At 40.1% G+C, this 24,774-nt stretch overlaps 1 protein-coding gene across 18 annotated transcripts in view; it reads left to right on the top strand.

Moving 5' to 3' along the window:
* The window catches only part of PIEZO2 (piezo type mechanosensitive ion channel component 2), a 472,860-nt gene that overhangs the window by 207,773 nt on the left and 240,313 nt on the right, over window positions 1-24,774 (top strand). For all 18 annotated transcript variants that reach the window (XM_045458723.1, XM_045458719.1, XM_045458722.1 and 15 more), the window contains exon 4: window positions 17,174-17,216. In XM_045458723.1, the coding sequence (XP_045314679.1) occupies window positions 17,174-17,216 (43 nt within the window). The remainder of the gene's footprint in view (window positions 1-17,173; window positions 17,217-24,774) is intronic.

Here is a 24,774-nt window from a genome sequence, read left to right as displayed (position 1 = left end):
TTGAGTCCTATGAAATTGCCTTTTTTCAACTATCATTATTTTTGTCAACTATCACTAATTTAACATGGTTTGACTTGTAAATTAATGTGATTTCTCAGGGGACATTTTCAGTTACAGTATTAAAAGATGTAAACATACCCATACTCTTGCTATTTCTTTATCTAAGGATAGATAGACATATAGATAAAGATACATAGATACAAGTAACCATATGCAGAGGGGTGGCGACGCTCACAGCCTTATTCATAATTTAGTAATAATAAAAAAAGATTGAAAAAGAAAAGATTGAAACAGACTAAATGTCTATTCCAAAAGAAGAAGCTAATTAAATTAAGGTGCATCCGTGTACTGGGAGTTTAAGAATATGTGTTAACCGGGCACATTTTACCACATGAAGTTAAGAGAAGTACATTATGTAACAGTGCATATGATTCATTCTGTCTCTCTCTCTCTCTCTCTCTCTTTCTCACACACGCACGCGCGCGCGCGCGCGCACACACACACACACACACACACACACATCGATAAGAAGCCCAGAAGGATATATACCAACATATTAACAATGGTTAATTTCTGGAAGGTAGGGTTACTTATGATTTAAATGCACATACATTCGTGCTATAAGGAAAGATCCTTTGAGAAGATTAAATTTTAGAACCCATTGAAGTTGTAGATAAATGTATGTTTAGATAGTTGGATGGCAGATAAAGATGAGAGAGATAGAATCATAATTCAGTTGAAATACACACTTCAGACCCTCCCAAATTGTAAGCAACTTCTATTTACCACAGTTACAGAACAGAGTTCTTGATTTTATCACGGAAGTCTGGGGTAGTAAGTGTGAGGTTCTGCAATTTAAAATAAACTATTCTCCATTTTAAACTAAAAGGGCTGAGAAAAATCAAATGAAGCATTTCTAATACCACACTGCGGTGCCTTTAGGAGGTAGGAGATTACCTACAGGGACATCCATTTCTCCGAAATTAAGGCACGTTTGAGCTTGATAACAGAATTATAAAAATGTTATCTGTCATAGCTCCTTAGATATATTTTTAGAAATAGTATCTTAGAGTTATAACCTTATTCTTCCCCAAGTATAACAAGAACCTGAAGAAGCACCTGTGACCAGACGGTGTAGGTCCAGCCATGCACATACTGGGGGCTCAGTAAATATTAGTGCCCTTTTGCACCCCCAGCGAAGAAGCCACTAGAACTTTGTACACTCAAGAACCCCTCGGGTCAAGGTGTTTACTCTGACATCCCATCCGTGTACCAATTTGTGTCAAACCCCAATAAACACTGCAGAAGAGCTTTAAACACTTGTGGGTGAGATTAGCAGCCTGTGTCCTCAGGGCCGGCCGTGAACGAGGTCTGAGAGAGTGGGGGGGGGGGGCGGGGAACAGCCTCCTCTCAGCACCTTGCCAGCGACGTTCCACTTCCCAGCTTCTCCGAGGTGAGAGCGTGTGCAGCCAGCGACCTACCTGTGCCTTACTTGGAAGGGCCCCCAAGTGTGAAACTTCTGAAATGCAAAAAAAAGCCTCCTTTACACTAAGCGATCAGTAAGAGCTTTTTCTTCTTTGGTTCAGACTGTCCAGTGTTACTGGAAGATGCAGGGGCAGGCGTAGGGATCCAGGCAAAATCATTCAGACCTTCTGTGCGCCTGGGGCGGTTCTGCACCATTCTGAATTGGCTCCGGGAGGGCAGCCTGCCGTAGGGTGTCCCCATTCACACAGCGGCAGAGCGCCTTAGTGCTGTCTGTGAGCGTTTGCAGCTCCTGCCACACCTTTTTCAAGATTCCTTTTTTGAGCTCTGTCAGTTGAGTTGCTCCACCTCACCACATAAAGAAGGATATTTTCTGTGGCGCTAATTTACATTGCAGCCATGGTTAACGCTGGGAGAGTTTACATGAAGACAGATGCACGGATACCTTTTGAACAGCAGCTGGGAGAGACGACAGTCAGCCAAAACCTCAGCAAAGCGCTGTAAATCTTTTTGAGTCGGCACTAAGACAAACCAAGAATCCTTTTTCCTCCTCCCATTAATGCATCCGAAGTAAGCCATTAAACAGGGTTAAAGGTAAATTGTCGTGAAAGTTTTGCAGAAAGAGGGAGGGGCTGTGTCCAGCTATGAGACAATGTGACCAGGCTTGGCTTACTCTCCACCTTTTATCCCAAGTGCTTCATGGGGCTGTTTGCAAAGGTTCCTTTGCTTTGAATTATGGCCTGGGAAGAGAGGTTTTGGCCAGTAAAAGAGAGGACAAATGGATGCTCTAGGGAAGGTGGCCACAGACCACTTTAGGTCACTGATAAATAAGGGGAACTCTTGGCTCTTGTGACGCTGGATCTAGAATAGTCTCCTGGTTTTAATCTGTCCCCGTGGACCAGAACATGATGGCATTGCGACCAGGGACTTGTGAAGTCGTTTGTTCCATGCTTGTCACATTTAGTCTTTTATAATACCCCTTTTTCATTTTTTATTTATAGCATTTATGTGCCAGGCACTGTTTAAGAACTGAGGATTAAAAAATAAAGTAAAACCCTAGCTCCTCCCCTCAAAGGGGAAGTGAGAATCACGTAGTGAAGCAGAGAAATCACCATATAGTAAATGAGGCGACTGGTCCTCCTGGTCTGTGTGTGAGCCTGACCTTATTGCTTCCACGTGAAGTCACATCTGAAAGGCTGCTTTGGGCACGGTGTCGCCATGCAAAGGTATGGTATTGTTATTAAGGAACTGGATGCTTATGACATTTTGAATCCTCCCTAGACTAAATATATTAATCCACGTCTAAGTTCTTCAGGGTTTGGTCTGCTGCCCTCGTCATAAACATTTTATTCCCCTAAAAATGCAGTTTTTATATCTCCAATTTGACCTAAAGCATAGAGAGTATACAATAAAATAAAGGAAGCCTGCTATAGTTATCAGCCCCCAGAAAAGCTTACGTCTGCAAGTGTTAGTCTGGCTTGATTTGAGCTGGACTACTGGAAAACCACAGAGAGACAGGAAAATTCTGTACTTTGTCCAAGAAAGCTTTGCCCTTCGTTTTAGGTGTTACTAAATACCTCAGATTTGAAAAAAATGATATTTATCTGTATATATATATATATATATATATATATATACACATTTAAAATGTCTGATATTTGCTGCATTATTTAAATGGGTATTGATTGCTTTTCAGCTGGTTCAAATTTAAAACTCGGGGATTCTGCTTTGTGCCAAGAAATTAGTCAGACATTCTTAAATGCGAATGTAGTGTTCACAGTATTTATCAGTAAAAAGCATGATTCTGAGGAATAGGCTTGGCTGCTCCGGAACTGTCTTACATCAGCCTCTCCCCATGGCCTGGGGGGTAGGGGGATGGGGGGGTGGAACCAGAGGAACCCTATGCGGGGCAGGCCTGGAAACTCCCCATGGAGCTCCCCATCTAACCAATTTCAAGTTTCTGTGTGGGAGACAGAGCACCCCCACAGATGCTTTTTTGAGCCAAGAACTCAAGCTTTGAAAGGGGTCTCATCAAAAAAACAGAAAGTTAAGAAAAAATCGTGACGTCTGAGAGAGTCAGATAACAATACTTGGAAAAGTGGCTACCAGTCTCTGGGGAGAACAGAGGATGCACAGGAAGGACATTCAGGAAGTTTGTAGCTTGCCGCCTTCTCCTGTGTGTGACCCAGATGACAAGCATATGCCTGCCCCTCCTTCCTGGTGGCTACTAAGTGAAAGATCTTCAGGAAGAAAACATTCTCATTGTTTCTTTCACAGAAGCAGATTGGAGGAGTGCTGTGTGGCGTGTGCGTTTAGCTGTCAGACTACATAGTTGCTTAGTTGTTTCCAATAAGACCTCAGGAAAAATAAGGACTAGTTCCTTAGTGTGTCCAGTTTGTATTTTCTAGTCAGCTATTAATGGTTGGCCTTGTAGACTCCTGCTTATTGCAGATCTTCGAGGGAAGCTCTTGTCTTCCTGCTCCAGCAAGAACATCTCAAGTCATGTTGCCTGTTCATCTTTGCAAGCTGGTGCTGGAGAGAGGATGGGGGTATTTGCTTAAGGTGCAGGAATTAGCCCAGACTCCGTTCTTCTCATTAAATCTGGCGTCCAGTTTGTTTCAGTTATTTCTTTTTTCCTAAAAGCAGAGTATTAGAAGGGGAGATGCACAATTTGGCCTCAAATGGGAGTCTGGATTATGGAGGTTTCTACCTAGTTGGGTTCATTGGAACCTGCTTTCCTCTCTAGTTGATTTATTGGACTCGGATTTTCAAAGCCCCCTCTTTTGACGTAGTCCATCTGCCTGATTGAATTGAGCCTTTCCAGGTGCTAAGACGGCCACCTAAATATGTCCCATCTAGTGGTGCACTGGGGAAGTTGACATTCAACCAGATATTCAAGGAAAACCACCTGCTTTGTAGTAGTTACTGATTTCCATGGCATAAATACCCTAGCCCTGGGTGACCCCAAGCTGCGAACATGATGCGGCTGACCAGGGAGTTAGGAAGAGACCCTGAACCGGTGCCAGCTACCTCCAGCTCACCCCTGCTCCCCAGGCTGTGGTCAGCCAAAAACAAATGTCTCTGAGGGTCAGACCGTGACCTTCTGCATCCTCACTCAAGCTGCCATTGGAAGACACTTGTTTTCTGTACCTTTCCCATTACAGGTCTCTACCCTCGAATGCAAACTGAATCAGAGAGGGGATCCTGAGGACATACTTCCTAATACCTGAAATGAAAAAAATCAGTATTAGTGTTTCTCCAAGTAAAACGGGCAGCCAGTTGCAGAGGAAGTGGCTAGCTGAATGAAGGAAGGGCACCACAAAGTCAAACTTCAGTTTTATGATTCTTCACCCACCTTGAATGTGGCTCAAAAAAATTTACAAACATAAAAATTTCACTTCACTATAAATAAATCCTTCATTTATGTACTTAGCACTTTTATCCTTAAATCCTCTGAAAGATTTACCCTTTTAAATCTGTGACACTTTTATCTCCCTAACCCTACTCTCTTCTTTATTTTCTCCATAGTATGTATGCATGCATATGTATGTGTATGTGTATAGCCTGATTTTTGTTATTTTCCCCCCAGTAAATGTAAGATGCACACTTGCTGCTCTCTTACCACTGCTTAGCATGTAATAGGGCTTCATAAAGCCTATTGAATAAATTGAATGAATACCTTACTTCTACCTGTTTTCACAGGTATAATTAAATAATGACTGGATTTTATTACCGTATTAACCCAAAGATAATAGGTGACATTTAACAACAAAGATAACTTAAATAATTACAGAATGAATCATTTAGAAATATACAGTGTTCTCAGGAATAAGGTAATCTTGAAATAAAAAATTTTAAATGTAGGACAGACAATGAGAGGAGGTTTTTCTACATACATTGAATGTTTTATGACATGATAAAATTTATATCAACTGCATTGAAAATGAAGAACTCCAAGCTACCCAGCACTCCATATAATAAATAGGTATTATGGACTTTTGTCTGCACTTTATAGTTGACCCATGCTCAGAGGAAACAACTCAATCGCTGCTATTGCAATTTTAAGCTACATATGCTTCATCAGTTTTTCTTTTTCATAAAATTTCCAGCTATCAAAATGTCCGCCAGTGTTTATTCTGTTTTTACAAGTGAACATCAGTCTTTGGCATACGCTTCTGGCAATGGGAAGTTTGTAGTTAGCGTAAAGAAAGCCACAAACCGTACAAAGGAACTGTAATGTTATAAAAGACGCCCAAAGGCACATAAAAGTGAAAATCCTCATCCTACGAAACTAAGCATCCTCCACTGAGATGCTTGCCAATGTTCTATAAATACTGGCAAATAAGAAACCTGAAATAACTCTGTTTTCTTCTTCCTTCTCTCAGAAGAATACTATAAGTGCATTTTTAGTGGAGAAAATACAGTTGTGTTATAAAAGACCTCATGGGTCAACTTTGCGTTTCATTGTTCCGCCACCTACCTTGCACATGTGGCATACCCCTGGGACCAGTAGCGCAGGAAGTGACAAGATCTCTCGCACACAATTCATGTTCTCACGTGTATCTTTCAGGGACAGCCTCATAAACACCAACCAGAAAACTTTTATAAGCTTGGTAAGCTCTTTGTGAAGCGCTTAAGTGTAAACGAATAAAGTCATTCATTGGTTTAACCCAAAGACACATTCTGCGCCTTTCCCCTGCGATAATGTTAGGAGAGTTTTGGCAAACGTGCGCTAAAAGGAAAAGTATGTACAACATGATACCGTGAAACCAACCACAAAACACAGTGATGTACCAAATTAAGAACAGAAATGCTGAAGTTAATTGCTCTACATTTTAATGTATGCCTTTGTTGAAATCTGTGTGTGTGTGTGTGTGTGTGTGTGTGTGTGTGTGTGTGTGTGTAAGGAGAAATTGGGCTGTGGTTATTCCATGCAATTAAGGTTCTCAGGCTCCCCAGTGCTGCCTGCATTGCGACGTCGTACATTGAAATGCTAGTCAAGAGCCTTATAATGTAGCGGCTACCAGCTGTCTACATTTGTCTGGATTTGTGTGAAGATGCTGCTGATCGCATTGTAGAGACGCCTTGACTAACCTGAGGACCCAAAGTGAGTATACCAGCATCATAGCTGACCGTGCAGGTATTGGAAAAGGGATTCAAGGCTAAAGTTATTTTGCTGCTGGAGCTGAGTTACTGCGATCGGCCTTGCTGAAATTTCAGATACTTCATCTTTGGTTTTGAGAGGAAACCGACACCCCAAAATGGAGAGAAGTTAGCTTCGGTGGTGCCGTCCGGTCAACGTATACAAAATAGCAGACTAGTTTAAGAAAGGAGACAAGCTGTGTGTCATTGACTCTGACATGTAAAATTTTATATTTGAGGCCTAGAAAATAAGGGCATGTGAATTAAATATTAATTTATGAAGATGTGACATGTACGGACCCAAGATTGCCAGGCTCCTGAAGCCTTATTTTAAGGTGACTCTAACTTGGTCTCCTGCTACAACTCAGGCCTTACCTCTGATGAGCTGCTCTTGAATTTTCACAATGTTGTGACCTACCGTGTTCCCTAATGCTGAACACCCTGAGGGGTGGATAGCAGACTGTGAATTTTAACAGTTAGCACTTTCTAGTGATTTTCCACTCATTAATTGATTAGATCTTATCTCCTTAAATTTTTATGTCAAACCATATCACGAAGTTCCTGTAAGAATGAGCAGGATGGGGTGCATAAGTGGTTCAGTCAGTTAAGCATCTGACTCTGGCTCAGGTCATGATCTCATGGCTTGTGAGTTCAAGCTGCACATCGGGCTCTGTGCTGACAGCTCAGAGCCTGGAGCCTGCTTCGGATTCTGTGTCTCCCTCTCTCTCTGCTTCCCCGCCCCCCACTCATGCTCTGTTTCTCTCTCCTTCCAAAATAAATAAACACTAAAAACATTTTTAAAAAAAGAATGGGCAGACTGGAATTTTATGAGAGCATCTAAGAGTTTCAGGCTAACTAGGGAACTGACACATTATTTTATTTTTAAAGTCAATTTCAGAGCATATCACGAGACCAATTCAGAGGTAGCCCTTCATTCTAAGCTTTCCACAATGAAGGTGGTTCTTCATAGTAAAGAACATGGCCGGATCCTTAAGTATCTTCTCATTTGTCTAAAACAGATGGCTTTATTTGTGTAATTTCAGTGTTCTACATAATATCACTCCCTGAAGAAAGTAACCTATATATGGATGTGTAGTGTCTGCAGTTCTTGAAGGAGGCAATCAACCAGGATGCTTTTTTGTGCATCCATCGCTTCCATTTCCTGCTCCCTTCCTTCTTTAAAGAGTGCTGTCCGAACTGCCCGGCATCCTGCGTGGCCTCTACTGCAGACACGGTCCACGGATTCTCCCTCGTCTGTCTCCTGTGGTCTCAGAGTCCTCTGCCTGCTCAGAGCCTTCTCTCCTGGCTACCTCGGAATCTGGCAGTGTCCTTCCTGTCTGTGTCTTCATCCTCTCTTTAGTTTATTAGGACCTCCATACAGCTTAACCTGAAGGAGCCACGTTGTCCATGACCTGGCTCCTCCCACCCCCTTCTCACCCCTCCCCACCTCAAAAAGGCCTGACTTTTATTTATTTTTTTAATTTAATTTTTTATTTTTTTTAATTTACATCCAAATTAGCATAGAGTGCAACAATGATTTCAGGAGTAGATTCCTTAGTGCCCCTTGCCCATTTAGCCCATCCCCCCCCCACAACCCCTCCAGCAACCCTCTGTTTATTCTCCATATTTGTGAGTCTCTTATGTTTTGTCCCCCTCCCTGTTTTTATATTATTTTTGTTTCCCTTCCCTTATGTTCATCTGTTTTGTCTCTTAAAGTCCTCATTTGAGTGAAGTCATATGATATTTGTCTTTCTCTGACTAGTTTCACTTAGCATAATACCCTCTAGTTCCATCCACGTAGTTGCAAATGGCAAGATTTCATTCTTTCTGATTGCTGAGTAATACTCCACTGTATACATATATCACATCTTCTTTATCCATTCGTCCTTCGATGGACATTTGGGCTCTTTCTGTACTTTGGCTACTGTTGCTAGTGCTGCTATAAACATGGGGTGCATGTGTCCCTTTGAAACAGCACACCTGTATCCCGTGGATAAATGCCTAGTAGTGCAATTGCTGGGTCGTAGGGTAGTTCTATTTTTAGTTTTTGGAGGAACCTCCATACTGTTTTCCAGAGTGGCTGCACCAGCTTGCATTCCCAAAAAAAAGGCCTGGCTTTTAGAAGAAGTCTGCCCTCACCACCTCCACTTCCTGACCATCCATGTAGTTCTCAATCACTCCTCTTCTGCACGATCTTTTCTGTAATTCTACTGAGACTTTGCTACACGTTACCTGTCTTCTCCAACAGCTAAAAATATGTGAATGCCCTCTTATCAAAATTGGTCCCTCTACTACATTTGATTCCCTCTTCCCCCCTCTTTTCACATTCATTTAACTTTTTTTTTCTTAACTGGATCATCTTTCTGAAACTTCTCTTTAAAAATTAATTAATTTCTCCCAATCGCCATCCCTGATGATCTTATGTCTCTAAACACTCTTGCTGAAGAAGCAGCAAAAATAATTTGGCATCGTGGAAACCTGGATTTGAATGAATGGGACATCACATCAGCTACGATTTCAATTAGGTTATATAAAGATTCTGAGTCTCATTATCTCATCAATTTCCATTAAAATTTAAGTTTTAGGGGCGCCTGGGTGGCTCAGTCAGTTAAGCGTCCGACTTTGGCTCAGTTCATGATCTCGCGGTTTGTGAGTTCAAGCCCCGCGTCAGGCTCTGTGCTGACAGCGTGGAGCCTGGAGCCTGCTTCAGATTCTGTGTCTCCGTCTCTCTCTGCCCCTCCCCCAAGCGTGCTCTGTCTCTCTCTGTCTACCAAAAATAAATAAAATGTAAAAAAACATTGTTTAAGTTAAGTTTTAAAGTCATATAGTATCCTACCTTGTAAAATAGTGTATTTAAACATTTTATAATCATTGCATGTTTAGGCTATTTGTAGTTCTCAGGATGGGTAATTACCAAGTATTTTCAGATCCTAAGTGTCGCTATAACTTTTCCCTGATAAGGACTATGTGCCCAAAAAGACACTGGGCCAAGAGGGTTGGGTCCCTTCCCTCCTGTCAATCACTTTCCACACATGTGAACGTGCACACACATGCATACACACACAAACACTCCTGGTGTCAATTGTTTCTGAGGGTTGGAGAGGATGTGGAAAGATCTAGAAGGCAGGAAGGGCAGGGAAGGGCAGGGTGATGGTGACAATGACAGGGCCAGCAATCTGGCCTCCTCAGAGGCATTCTGTGCAGGGAAGGCACACTACCACTTCCTGTTCTGTATGGATCTGTGTTTCTGAACCAGGAGGAGTATGGTGGGAAGAGAATGGAACATGTTTTTACCTTCTGAAGGGCCGACTGGTTTGTTTGGTTTCCATGGGAAACAGGTGCACAGAACACTACATGCTGAGTTTCACAATTCAGTTCAGTTGACCTACTTGTGAAAGTTCCTCTTAGATCCTCGAAAATAGATTTACTCTGTGTGTGTGTGTGTGTGTGTGTGTGTGTGTGTATGTGAGTTCCCTGGAAGTTGGTAGAAGAGACATCACAGGCTGCCAATCAGATCCAATCTTTTTTTTAAAAAAAGATTTTATTTTTTTTTAAGTAATCTCTACACCCAACGTGGGGCTCAAATCCACGACCCCGAGATCAAGAATCACATGCTCCCCTGACTGAGCCAGCCAGGCACCCTAGAGCCAATCTCAAACCAGAAATTTTGTGCTCAACAATTCATTTTAAAAATCCATTATTTGATGAGAAGATTCATTATTTAGGAGGTACATTTCATTTTGGAGTACTTGGAAGATAGTTTCTCAAAAGAAAATCTTTCACGTGTTGTAACAGCCTCCATTCATAGAGGAGAGTGGCATCTTTGTGAATAGACTTGTTGACTATGTCTGAATAGGCTAGTCTTAGTCTCCACAAAGAATGAATACGGGTAATGGATTTTGTCGCATACTGACCAGTCAGCTCAGATGACAGCATGAAACATGTGTGGTGCTCCTTCAAAACCTCCTGGACATGAGATATTTGGATACAAAAACACAAATGTAATATTCATTCCTACTTACTGAGGCAACAAACTTTCAAATTGAGAGACTGAAAAAGCTAAAATGATAGAAATTAATTAATAATGCAAACAGTCATCATTTCTATTCAGGAAAGTAAAATGATTAGGTATTCAACATTTTAGTCTAAAAAGCAAATTATTTCCTGCAGACATACTATATTTGGGATTATGAACCCTAATATATAAAGTGTTGTTATAAATCAATTGGATAAAAGACAAACATCTAATAGGCAAATGGACAATGAGCGTGAATAAGCGATTCATAATAGAAAATATTAAAATCTTAAAAACCTAGGAAAATTTATTGAATTTCATTACTAATTACAAAAATGTAAGTTAAAATGTTTTATAGAAGGTAAAAGGAATTCAGTCAGTTACATGTATCTGAATAAAATTTGGGGGTAAATTTTTGATTAATATTATCAAATATACACGTGTATATATAATATATGTATATACTTTAATATGCAGTATATGTATATATATACAATGTATATTAATACATGTTAACGTATATGCATAGATCATGATATATTAACTCTTACTTTTAGGAATTTATCTTAAGTATTAATTGAACAAATGTTTAAGATATATGTAAAAAGGTATTTAACACATGCTTATGGTATTAGCAAAAATATAGATATAGTTTACATATTAATAAGGACTTACTTTTTTTGAAAAATTATAGAATACTATATGGGCAATAAAATGATTACATGCCTACATTTATTGACACGGAAAAGCTATATTACATATTACTAAGTGATTAAAGCAGGTTTCAAAATAGGATGACCCTTAGTTTATATGTGCAGGTATGAATGTGAGAGTCTTAGCATGGGGGTGGGTGTTAATGCAAAAATAAAAGATTATAAGTATTTTCATGTTTTGTGATGATCTGTGGTTGGTTGACCCTTTAATGACGACACAGGTTTGAACTGTGCAGGTCCACATATACATGGATGTTTTTTGGTAAATGCAGTACAATACTGTAAATTTATTTTCTCTTCCTTGTGATTTTCTTAATAACATTTTCTTTTCTCTAGCTTACTTTATTGTAAGAACACAACATAGAACACAGGTAACATACAAAAAGGTGTTAATGTCATCAGTAAGGCTTCTGGTCAGTAATAGGTTATTAGTAGCTAGGTTACTGGGAAGTCAAAAGTTATATGTGGATTTTCAAATGCACGTGGGTCAGCACCCTTAACCCGCACATTGTTCAAGGGTCAACTATATATTATTTTACAAATAAGGGAAAAAATAAAGTCGCTTATTTTGAAAAACATACTGTTGATGATGTGTTCTATATATGCCACCATATTGTTCGTGAGAATTATGAATTCTGACCCTTACCATTCATGAGTGATCAGCTCTAGATGATGGAAAATTAAGACCTATTATGGGGGTGCCTGGGTGGCTCAGTCAGTTGAGTGTCCGACTTTGGCTCAGGTCATGATCTCGCGGCTTGTGGGTTCGAGCCCCGCATCGGGCTCTCTGCTGACTGCTCAGAGCCTGGAGCCTGCTTCAGATTCTGTCTCCCTCTCTCTCTGCCCCTCCCCTGCTCTCACTCTGTCTCTCCCTCTCTCTTAAAAATAAATTTCTTTTAAATTAAAAAAAAAAAGACATTACGAAAAGAACTGACAAAGGGTAAGTGTAATGAAAACCAAAGCATGCAACTAAATGACACTTACTGTGTACATAAAGTGGTGTGTCATCTATTTACATGACAGAGCAGGACATGATGGGCATTACAAGAGTATTAGGTGGAGGGGAAAATGATATTTTAGAAAATACATGTCATTGAATATGAAAATTATTAAATAAGAGAAGGTGAAGAATTTTTTTTCTTGATCTTTTACAATGACTTTTAACCAATTAATAGCAAATCTCATCTGGGAGTTAGGATGCTGAAAATTTGACAGATCTCTCACCATGTAACCCAGAGTGCTACAGGCATGCTCAGTGGCTGGAAAAATTGCATTACTTGGGTTCATATCATTCATTATAACAGCCATTTCTGTGGTTTAAGAGATTTTTAGCTACAGTTCAACCCAAGAGCATCTTCATATTTGCAAAGTGAACTGTCACTGCTGGCCAACTGAGAAGAATCTATTTTTCTCCTAGAATTTCACATTATGTTCAACGTTAGATGCATGGTACAATCTTGACTTGTGGCATAGATGTGAACATCTCTCAGGAGTTAAAAATAATGTAAATGAAGCTTCCACCAGAAAACTTGTAAGCGGTCTAATTTCCTGGTATTTGTGTTTGATCACCAAGTTCTGTGCCAGGCCACACGTTCAGCTGCCTGGCGGCTCCTGCGATATATAAAAAGTACTTCCATTTTTATAGGAATGTGCTGGCAAACATCTACCACTTCTATGAATTATTAGTCCTTTTCTGCTAATTATTTTGGAAAAAAAAAAAAAAAAGCAGAGGTGTAGGTCCAAGTTCAAGTGGCTCTCAACATCTGAGACATACTTGGGCTAAAACTGTTCAGTTGGAAGAAAATCTCTGCCCCATATGGCCACCAGGTCTACCAGTGCATTATGAAGCCTGTAGGAAAAATCATGTTACTTTCTTTTTGTGTTAGAAATCGAGCAACAGATTGAAAGAATGACTGATAAAAGTAATCGCCGAGGAAACATAATAAAGCGAGTGACCAATTTATGACAGAAGGACGTATGAAAACAGAAAATTACAAACTGAAAGGGACCTGTTGGACACCCTGGAACTTGAATGGCTGGTTTCAAACAACAGGCCCAGCCCTCGATTTTACACTACTCCTAATAAACAAATTTGAAGAAGTCAAAATTAATCGACCCCGTCCCATCATCTTCAGGTTACATTTGGGTGTGTGGCCTTCTGTCTATGTATATTTGTATAAATCGCACTCCTAGGGGTCATGCTGAGTGCTAAACAGAATTAACATAGTTTTGGAAACTCACATGTCCTAGATGAAAGATCATACGGGAAGGTGTTTGATGATATATCTTCTACTGGAGGCTCTCACATGCTTCTGAAATTAATAACCAGACACAGAAGACTTTGTAAAATTAAAAAATTGTTTTGAATTCCATATTGAGGCCAGAGCAGGGTGAGAGACAAATGATAGCAAGGAGAGTAAGGAAAGGAAGGTGAAGAAAGATGGAAAGGCAAGAAGACAGGATGACAAAGCAATTAGTAAGGAGGTTCAGAACATTGATTCTGTGGCCCCAAATCTAGATTTCCCTGCCTCTGGGGCCAGGGAGCCCCAGCAGAACCCACCCCTTTGGCTTGGGGAAGACGGTTCCCAAGAAAAGAAGTTTCCATAACTTCTTTCTCTTATGGAAAGAACGGGAACTTGGATCTTCCGATGCCAATTGGAAAATGGGGGTGAGAGGGAGAGAGAGAATGGATAGTGTTTTGTTTGTTCTGTAAAGGAGCGATGGTTGATTCATTTCTTCAAGGAGGAAATGTCCTGCACTTCTCTGCATGGTGGTGCCCCCCCTTGAAGAGTCTGTGCTACAGGGCATTTTGTTCACCTTGGGCACACACAGCATCGATTCGGGAACTTGCTGTACAAACTGAATGGCCTTGAGTCTTGGTTTGTTTGCAGCTTCTGGACGCTGTCATACCCCATTCCAGACTTCAGTTCTGCTGTTGGATGTTGGTGCTATCAAGGGCGATTTTTAGAACTAAAGAATCCTAATTCATTATTTCTGACTCCATCTACAATCAGAAAGGAAAAACGCCCCTAGGCTTTGTATCTGATATTCTATGCCATATATTTTTCTTTTTGTTGTTGCTGTCCTTTGCTTTCCCTTGAAGAATGGAACATGTTTTAGACTTCTCCATATTATAAATCTCATTTGAAAAGTGTTGAATCAAGGAAGTCTGCCAGCTACTTTTGTTTTCCCTACTTTTCTCTCTCCCTGTTGGACCGCTCCAGCAAAGGAGAATAATATTACCTTACCATGTAAAACATGGTTAATGGCTTTAAAAGAATTCCCCAACAACTGAATAATGAGCTGCCAAAAATATTCTTGGTGCCAGAGGGATCTGGATATGTCTGTTTCATTTATTGTGTGTTTCTCATTTCATCATGACTAAGTGCTCACAAAAGACATAAAAACCCAAACCTCCAGGGTATGTGGTGTTGGAGGGCAGAAACCATATTTTAATATATTCAGTCGTATAACTAACACAGTAAGATGATTAGTAGAGTATCCACAGCAAACAATGATGAATGCCAGTTGTAGGTAAGATGCTCAAAGTATCAATTAAGTTAGTATCTAGCCACTTGGAAGAAAATTTATTCCAAGGAGTGCTGGGAGTCTTGCACCAAAAACTTTTATCTTGTTATGCTTATTTGAGTGAGTTTACTAAGAAATGTGAAGAGGGAACCTATTTCTTTTTTTTTTAAGTTTATTTTTTTGGGGGGGGAGGGGCAGAGAGAGAGGGAGACACAGAATCCAAAGCAGGCTCCAGGCTCTGAGCTGTCAACACAGAGCCCGAGACGGGGCTTGAACTCACGGACTGCGAGATCCTGACCTGAGCCAAAGATGGACACTTAACTGACTGAGCCACCCAGGCACCCCTGGAACCTATTTCTTAACTAAAGTTTCATGTTTTAAGAGCCTGATAATAGATAATAGATAATAGAGCCTGATAATAGATAATAGATAATAGATCTATTAAAAAGGGGAGTTTTCTTAAAAATGTATTTAAAAAATGAGTTTAGGGATGCACGCAGCAGATCTGGGCAAAAAAATGAAAATGTAGAAAAAAATGTAAAGGTGCTTTGTTTCTCACCGGAAGCAAGTCAACGAGAATAGCGTCCGGACCCTCTCATGAACCCCTTCAGCCTCCCCTAGACCCTTGCCACTCGGTCTGAGCTCAAACTGTCTGGTTCTCACTTGGCAGGAGACTCTTAATCTCTCCCAGTTCTCTGTTTGGGCCAGGCTGTTGCCAGCTGTCTTTGAATACAATGTGGTTTCTGACTCAGGTTCTGTTATGTTTTGCCAGGGTCTTAATTGCTAGTATCTCAGGGGCAGGATAATTGTCTTCCAAGAATTCCTGAGATAGGGATTTTGAATTGCCTGTGACTCACAGGACAGATGACATTCATATGGGCCCACTCCCCTGGATGAGGAGCCATGGACATTCCTGGGCTGGTTAACTAAAATTCCATGACTCCTACTTTTACTCCGCAAAGCATACTGGAATTCAATTGGATAAGAGTGACTTCATCCAAGGAGATAAGCCTGAATCTGCTTTAAATCTTTGTGTGTGTGTGTGTGTGTGTGTGTGTGTGCATGTGTGCTCGTAATTCATAACAAAAATGTAGTCCTTTATTATGTAGAATACTTGTTTAAAATGCTTCGTCATAACCAAGTATATGAACTGAAGGCAAACATCATATTCATGCTCTCTTGGGACTCAGTCTTCAAAGAGGGCCCAGGGAAACCACTGTATAATCCCTTGCCTTTCCATGAAGCCTAACCCTAGGAGATGCTGAGTTGCCACCAGACAGTAAAGCATCTGAAGCCGAATTCTCCAGAAAGAGATACAGCACCATCGTAGTTCACTGTGACTTGGGGGAAAACAAACAGGGTAGACTTTATCTGCCTCTGGAGACCCAGTGCTGAATCTCCCGTTTCCTGTTTGCAGAAATCAGTTGTACAGAAGGGCAGCGATTATCTGCTGTGATTAACAAGCTAATGCAAAGCATAACTCATGAATTTAGGGCTAAGTGAGTGAGTGCTGAACTCAAAATGTATTTGCCACTGACTCATGTAAATCGTCAAACCATGAGTTAGTACAAACCCTTAACTTCTATTAATGCAGTTTTTATTAAAGTGGTCTTTGATAAAAAACAAAAATTTAGCACTCTTCTGTCTATCAGGTTCTCAGGAAATTATTATACCTATAAGGTAGGGAAGAATTATTACATGAAAAATATTATAGAAAATCTTTTTTTAAAGCCCAGCTGTTCTTTTATGGATTTGGATATACTACTCTTTAAATCATGTCACTGGAAACAGTATGTTTTGCATGCAAGAGACTTCTGATTTAAATGTGTAGCTTTAAAAAGAAAGAACTGTTCATCCTTGTGCTTCAACACTGGTGAGATAAAGGCCTGGTGTTTAATGAGTTAGACCTTGAGGGCGCCATCTTGCTTTCCATGTGCCACATGAAATTAAAAGTTGAATTTTAGTGACTACAACTTACAAGATGCTGTGGCGTTAATTTAGACAGGAGAATTTTACTCCTGCTATTCTGATGCATTCGGACTCTTAGAGTGTGATTTTGTGGCCTACAGTATAACCAGAGGAAAGGGAGGTAGAGCTTTGTCACTTGTTCGTTGTGTGGAATGTTCTCTAAAAGGGCCATTTGGGGACTGGTGGTGGGAACGATGCGTTTGAGGGAAAACTCATCCCATGTAACTGTAAAGCCAAGTATGTACCAGGGTGTGCAAAAAGAGGACAAAACTAACTGCATGCTTGAGGTACATCAGTTAATTATGTTCTTTCATCTCGTTTACAGGCTCAACATGGGAAAAGACATTTCGGCAGATTGGCTTTGAAAGGTAAGCAGCATTTAGCATGGCTTCACTTTTCGGTTCTCCTGTCCTATTTCACTCTAAGTAATTTACTGATGATAGATCAGTGATCTCGTCACCACTGCTGTAGGGACTCTATGCCCATGAGGAAGTCATCATTTTGCCCCCAGAGCCTCTGTTTCCTTGTAAAGTAGCCCTTTGAATGATAAAATCCCTGCCAGCCTGCAGGGTGAACATGGAGATCAGATGGAGGAATTTATATGAAAATGTCTCTTAAATCAGGAAACAGCATCAAACGTGAGTTGTCTAATTGGAGAATTATGGGAAGTCGTTTGCTCTTTTCTAGCTTTACCACCGCTCGTGTCCCATTAGTTGTACAGTTTTAGCACAAAGAAATGTACATTGATATTGACACCTTTCCAATCATCACAATTGTTAGATCTTAGTCGCTGCAAGTTAGAAGCTGAGATCATGTCTCTCCTAGCTAAAAGCACTCCTACACCAGCATGTCCCCAAAAGAAAACAAAATGGACTTATTATACCATCAAGGTATAGGTAGGGTTAATAAGGTTGCTAACCAACGTGCCTTGGAACTGAGTGGCAGCTTGTGTGACAGACGTCTCTCATTTGGTGTCTACTATGGAGCTTCCCAGGTCAGTACAACTTATTGGAATAGAGGAAAGTGACTTTATTTTATTTTTTACTCTAAAAGCAGATTTTTGACTAGTTCTTTTTTCACATTGGAAATGTGTTTTTAGGTGTGTTAATCAAGCTGACAGAATACTTAGAGAAATAATAAAATACTTTAAAATGCATTTCTCCGTTAGCAAGAGACAATAAGAATTGTCAGGCTCGCCAGGCTAACTATGGTGGCATTTCCTGTATCATTTGTTATTTGATTCAGAGATTTATTTCTCTCTCCACTTAAACTTCCACCAGAAATCAGCACCATCGCTGTTGGTCTCCCTGTAAATCCTTGTAGTTTATTCTGAAGGTTATTGCACGAGGTTGGCTTGAGATAGGCAGATATCATGGGCCAACTTAAAACAGAGAATGGAAAATCCTATCATTCTTTCATTTTGTGTGAAGTCTTTTCCCAAAGTATCTTTCTTTCTCTTGATTCTTCTTTCATGTTAATGACAAACACCAAACATAAGCAAAGGGGTGAAAATAATAAATTGAAAGTCATTATCCAGCTTCAGTGGGAAGCTGGATACTTCTTTTGTCTGTTTTCTTTTTCTTGTCTGTTTCAGGGAAAACCTCGGACATCGTGTCACTTTTTCCCTACATAAGTTGAGGATACATCTCTGAAAAAAAAAATGGGTGTTTTCTTCCAGAATCATAATACCATCATACCAAATGCAAATAGCAATAAGTCCATGGCGGGAAGGCTGGGTGACTCAGTTGGTTAATTGACTTCCGGCTCAGGTCATGATCTTGGGGTTCATGAGTTCTAGCCCCGAATTGGGCTCTGCACTGACAGCACAGAGCCTGCTTGGGATTCTCTGTCTCCTCTCTCTCTGCTCCTCCCCAGCTCATACTCTCTCTCTCTCTTTCAAAAATAAATAAACTTAAAAAAAAAAAAAAAGCCCTTGGTATCAATGCTTCCATTTCCTGATGATCTCAAAAATGCCATCTTAAAGATACTGGTTCGAATCAGGGTGCTATTGAAGCACACACATTCCTGTTTGTTGTTACATCACAGACAACAATTCCCTACGAACTTCATTTTGTTTTCTTCATGTCATTGACTTATCAAGAAACTAGGTCAGTTGTCTTGAAGAATGTCTCACGTTCTGGATTTGTCTGTTTGTGGGATTGTGTCTCTATTCATTCTATTTCATGTCAATTCAGCATGTTCCCTTTCACTCACTGGGAACAACTTCACCTTGGCTTTTTGTCCTTTTGACACAGGACCATCAGTCTTTTATAGTTTCCGTGTTTCTAGTACAGTTCTATGTACAAGCCCATCCGGTATTCCGGACCCGGAGTCACGCATTCTTCCGAGCCCTACTTTCTTTGTGGAGAGTGGTATTTTGAAATCACAATCTAAATACTTGGGATGCCCATCATTTCTAGACCATCATTGTTTCCGGGCTGTTTCTTCAATACATGTTAGAGGTAGAAAATACTTTTTTTTTAATTAAAAAAATACCCTAAATTCATACATTATTTCCAGATCAAATGTAGCCCTACAGAATTTTTAACTTCTCTGGTACTATATTTGTATTTATCTTATTTTTCACTGAAAAATAAAGTTTTGTTTGGTTCTTAACAAAACTTATTTCATTTTAATGTATATACATATAATATATAGTATATATAAAATATTATATAAAATAATTTAAAAATAATACACTAATATTACAATTCATACTAAGAATGTTAAATGAAGTCTTTAAAACCTGCATTGTCTTGGGGTGCCTGGGCGGTTTAGTCGATTAAATGTCCAACTCTTGATTTTGGCTCAGGTCATGATCTCAGGATTGTGAGATCCAGCTCTGGCTTGGACTCTGTGTTGGGCATGGAGTCTGATTAAGATTCTCTCTCTCTCTCTCTCTCTCTCTCCCTCTCCCTCTCTGTCTTTCCCCCCACCCTGCTCGTGCTCACGCTCTCTCCCTCTCTCCAAAAAAACAAAAATGTAAAATAAATACATTTAATTAATTAATTAATTAATTAATTTTTCATTGTCTTTAACTCTGTATTACATTAAGGATGTACAATCAAAGAATGAAAAGTAAAAGTGAAGTTGCTTAAGGTTTTTTCTCTATGTGATTGTAGTCTAACATTTTGTATATAACTTGGCTCATTTGTTTCAGAACCTTTTTAATGTCAATGGATTTTTAACATTTCATTTTTGAATACATCGCATGTATATATCTCCATGTACCAATTATACTGTTTTTATATGTATAACGTGTTTTCAGAGAAATGTCACATGCATCTTCTTCCCCTGTGCCCCACGCCTTCCTCCTTCTACAGTTACCATGTTTATTAGCTTTTGGTTTAACCTTTTGGTGTTTATTTTCACACGTGCAAGCCAGTCCTCGTGTGTATCTGTATCCTTGCCCTATCTTGCATGAAGAGTGGCATATTATACCCATTATTCTACACTTTGAGAGTATATTGTGGAGATCATTCCCCATCAGTGTCGATAGGTATTCATCACTCCATGAACCTGCCGGTGGCACTCCTTTGTGTGGATGAGCCAGCACAAAGGCTGAGACTGGGATCTTATCCAGTATCAAGCTTTACTAATCATTTCAGGGATTCAAGTGACCAAAGGACACTGGTAATGTAAGGAGAAATCCAGGATAGCCCATGTGACTCCTCAGGTCCTTTTTCATACCGGCTCTATCCCCTTTGACCCAGAGTGATACTTGAGGTTTCTAATGAGATTTGTAAGTCTCTCACGTAGGAGGAAGCATTTGATTTTGCAACATGTCTAGTTTTATGCCTAAGAAATGTGACCTTCTCCAAAGAGTCATAACCCATCCATCTATGGATTGAAGATTTGTTTATTGTAACATCTTGAACCAGGGCTTTCCTGCTTGACACATTCCATTGATGAAGACTCTCTTCCTAGGGAAAGAAAAACTAATTAATTAATCTGTTTGCCCGGTGATCTAGTTAATATGTTTACACAGAACCTAAACCAGGTCACTTACCTTCTTCCCTCAACCCCAGTATCTCCTTGGTATTCGGGGGAAAATGGATCACAAGCAACTTGCTTCAACTCCTTCTTTGCCAGTACTCTGTGGGTGGACCTTCAGGCTATTTCCAGTCTTTTGCTCTTCCAGAAGAACTCTGTAATGAATAACCCTGTGCACACTTGTGCTTTTGCCAGATTATCTTAGGGATTAGATTCCCAAGGACAATCAAAGGGTAAATTTATACAGAATTTTGCTAATTTTGCCAAGTTTCACTCTCGGCTTTTGACAGTTTGCACTCCCGACTAGCAATGCAGGAGAGTAATTATTTCCCCAGTGCCTCATCAACAGAACATGCTGTCAAACTTGAGATTTTTGCCAGTCTGATAGGTGAGAAATGGTATCTCAGTGCCCATTTAATTTGCATTTATCCTTCATCATGTTCCCATAAGAGTAAAGAACAGGTTAAGATCTTTGCTACATGAAGCAAGAGCACTTTGGGCAAGAGCTTCTTCTCAGATGATTAAGATTTCACTGATCAGCAGGATTTGGCAGTTGAAACATTTTCTGTGTGTTTCTGTCATACACATTTGTATGACCTTAACCTTTCCCTCCTTACTTGAATAATGATCTAAAGAAACAGCTACTGTGTACCAAGCACTATGTTAAATAATTTCTAGTCCATAGAGCAACCACACAGACCAGAGATTGGCAAATGGTTACTATAAAGGACACATAGTAAATATTGCAGATTTTACAGGCCATACAGTTTCTGTTACCTCTCAATTTTGCCTTCTGGCAGAAAGCAGCCGCAGACAGTAATTATGGCTATATTCCAATAATACTTTATTTACAAAAACAGGCAACTGGCCATTATTTATTGACACCCCCACACACACACACCATAGACTGTGGTTGCCATCTCACAGGTAAAGAAACTCAAAGAAATCCAGTAATCTACCCATATAGTCATGGCCGTTGACTGGCATTAGTACTCACCTATATTCATTTCCAGGTTTGCCTGGTTCCAAGGATGAAGATTTTTACACCAAAACACCCTAAGTTCTTCATTATAGGTCTCTTGTGTTGTTGTTTTATTTTTCATGTCCTTATAGCTCTGGGGATATAATCTCCAGTCACCATCTTACTGGATATTCTTATCTGAATAAAACTAGGCAGTATAAAGTTCATGCTGCAATGCCTCCCTAAAATTGTTATACTTCCAAACAAATGTGCAGATAAAAATATTGTTAAGGAATACATCAAGTGCGATACTTTATTGTTTAACGTGTAATCTCAGCTGGGTGATCATCCTGATCTTTAGATGTCACCTTAAAATGTCGTCTTGTGTTTTCCTATGTTATCCTATGTTTTCTCATTTATGCACAGGGAGTATTCTCTGCATTGCAGGAAGCATTTAAAAAAAATTTAATGTTTTATTTATTCATGAGAGAGAGACAGAGTGCGAGCTGCGGAGGGACAGAGAGAGAGGGAGACACAGAATCTGAAGCAGGCTCTGAGCTGTGAGCACAGAGCCCGACACAGGGCTTGAACTCGTGAACCCTGAGATCATGACCTGAGCCGAAGTTGGACGCTTTACTGACTGAGCCACCCAGGCACTCCGCATCAAGCATTTTAAAATATAGAACAAATATTGATTTTGGAGGTTATTGTGCATTTACAGTTGCAAAGACTGTCGAGCAGTGCTGTTAAATGTGGCTGTGCTTTTTTCTTCTGGAGTTTAACCTCTTCTTTCTCTTAAAGGTAATTCCAATTATATCTTAAATGAAGCGATCTGGTTCTTTAGAGAAATTGTGTAGAGATATTGATCTTTTCACCGCTGTGCCCTTTGAAGTTTGTCCATCAATCTATTTGCTAGCAGATTATTTTAAAGTGGCCACATCTAAAGAAAAGAAGTGACTAAATCAGCTAAAGCTTCAAAGTTTTCTCCAAGAATAAGAAAGCAAAGACTCCCTTTGTTGTACATTTTGTAACCGAAAGCAAGACCTAAGGGATCTGCCCTGCCTGCTCTCCTTGCAGGAACACTTGCCTGTGAGATGGTGTTTAGCCATTTCCTTTCTGGAATCTGTGTGATTATATACATTATCTCAGAGTAAATACACATCGTCACAGTTTATGTGGCTGAATTCGCGACAATGTGTTTTTTCACCTTGCAGACAACCACATTGCCCCTCTGTGGAGGATATCAAGAGTTTATTTTAGGATGTCGGCATAGGAGTGTGTTGTAATGTACAAAAGGTATAGGTTCATATGTCTTGGATCTGACCTTCGTTACCGCCTTCTCAGCCCTGCTACAATATTGATATTTACATAACAAAAGCAGACATAGGGTTTTTTGTTGTTATTATAAAAAAAAATCTGTGCCTAATAGTTTGACTTCAATCTGAAGCTCAGCTTCCTGTGCAGATCGTCTAAATTAATGATTGTAAATGTTTCCAAATCACAGTCCTTCATTAATCTCTGTTCAAGTGATGCCTATGGGTGGGGCTTTGGAAATTCACTGATACTCCACATGTTCTAAGCAAATGTATCAGCTAGGGAATGGCCCACATTTTCAGGGGCTTACTCCAACAAATGTTTCTTTCTCACTCAGGCAAAGTCTAATGAGGAGGCCAGATTGATCTAGAGGGCAGCTTGCCTTGTACGTGGCCTGCCATTCTCCGGCTTCAATCTTGTGGCACTTATGCCTCAACAGGACGCTTCTGAGTTTGCTTAAGCCTGGAAGGAGAGCTTGCAGCAATGCATACTGGCCCTTAAATGTTTCCACCTGGAAGTGGCATTTGTCACTGTGACTCACAGTTTGGGGCCCAAAGAGAATCAGCTTGCTAATAATTTAGGGGGAAGATGTGTCACCGTGACAGAGGTAGAAGGCACTCGTAATATCTGTCACAATAAGCTCTGAGCAAGGTCTGAAATGGCTTTCTCTTTCCAAAGCTGCACTTTTCATCTGAGCAAAAAAAAAAAAAAAACTTTTTTAGCAAGTAAATAGGTTCCTGCAGAGTAACTTGCCAAAAGAAATAAAAGTTCCTACTTTCTGGGAAGTCTTATTGCTGCCTATTTTAAAATAACAATCTTGTACTGATATTCCACCCTTTTTTTTTTTTTTTTTTTTTTTTTTTTTACTTAAAAAGCAGAGAGCCTATTCTTAATGAATCTGTATAATCAGCACGGTACCTCAAATTAGATTATTAGTAACAGTATTGCATGTGACTTTATTTGATGCTCTAGTTGAATTGTGGAATGAAGTATCTTTCCCCTTCAAAGATTATTTTAAAATATAAATCACCCTAAAAGAGCCTGCTGTGATGAAACACAAATATTCCAAGGATTTTTTTTTTTTTTTTTTTTTTTTTTTTGCCAATGTAGACATAATTCAAAGAACATGGCTTTGTCTTCGGGGGGTTCACCAGCCTTCCACAGCCTGTCTGTTGTCAGGCTCGTCCCTCACATCTAGCCCATGAAGACCATCTACCCACCATTCTAATTTTAAATATTATTGTTTTTGCAAAACCTTTCCTGATGGCTTCCTCCCAGGGCCCCACCTCTTCCATCATACCTCATGCATTCTTCTACGCTGCCATATTAGTGCCATACCTTATTGGATGGAATGTGGGCATAGTTGATCAGTTACCTCATACGGTGTGATACATGGACACTTTGTATTGAACCTTACTTCCTGTGTTTCTCTCCCTTTGGACCTTGAAGTCTGTGAGTGTGTGAAGGCTGGAACTGCCTTGATACCCTGGTGCCCAGGACACTCTCGCAGTGCGCTAGCTCAGCAGATGTGTGTTGCGTGTTGAGTACAGAACTGAGTCCTCTGTGGCGAGGAGCTCAGGGGTTGGGTGGAAAGGGACTGTACAAGAGTGCGCTTCTTAGGAGGCAGGAGAGCAGGGTCCCAGCGTCTCCTTTTTCCT

The sequence above is a fragment of the Leopardus geoffroyi genome, chromosome D3 (assembly GCF_018350155.1).
Source record: "Leopardus geoffroyi isolate Oge1 chromosome D3, O.geoffroyi_Oge1_pat1.0, whole genome shotgun sequence".
NCBI classification, from domain to species: Eukaryota; Metazoa; Chordata; class Mammalia; order Carnivora; family Felidae; genus Leopardus; species Leopardus geoffroyi.
Note: the sequence above shows the minus strand (reverse complement) of the source record. Positions and strands in the feature narration are given on the sequence as shown.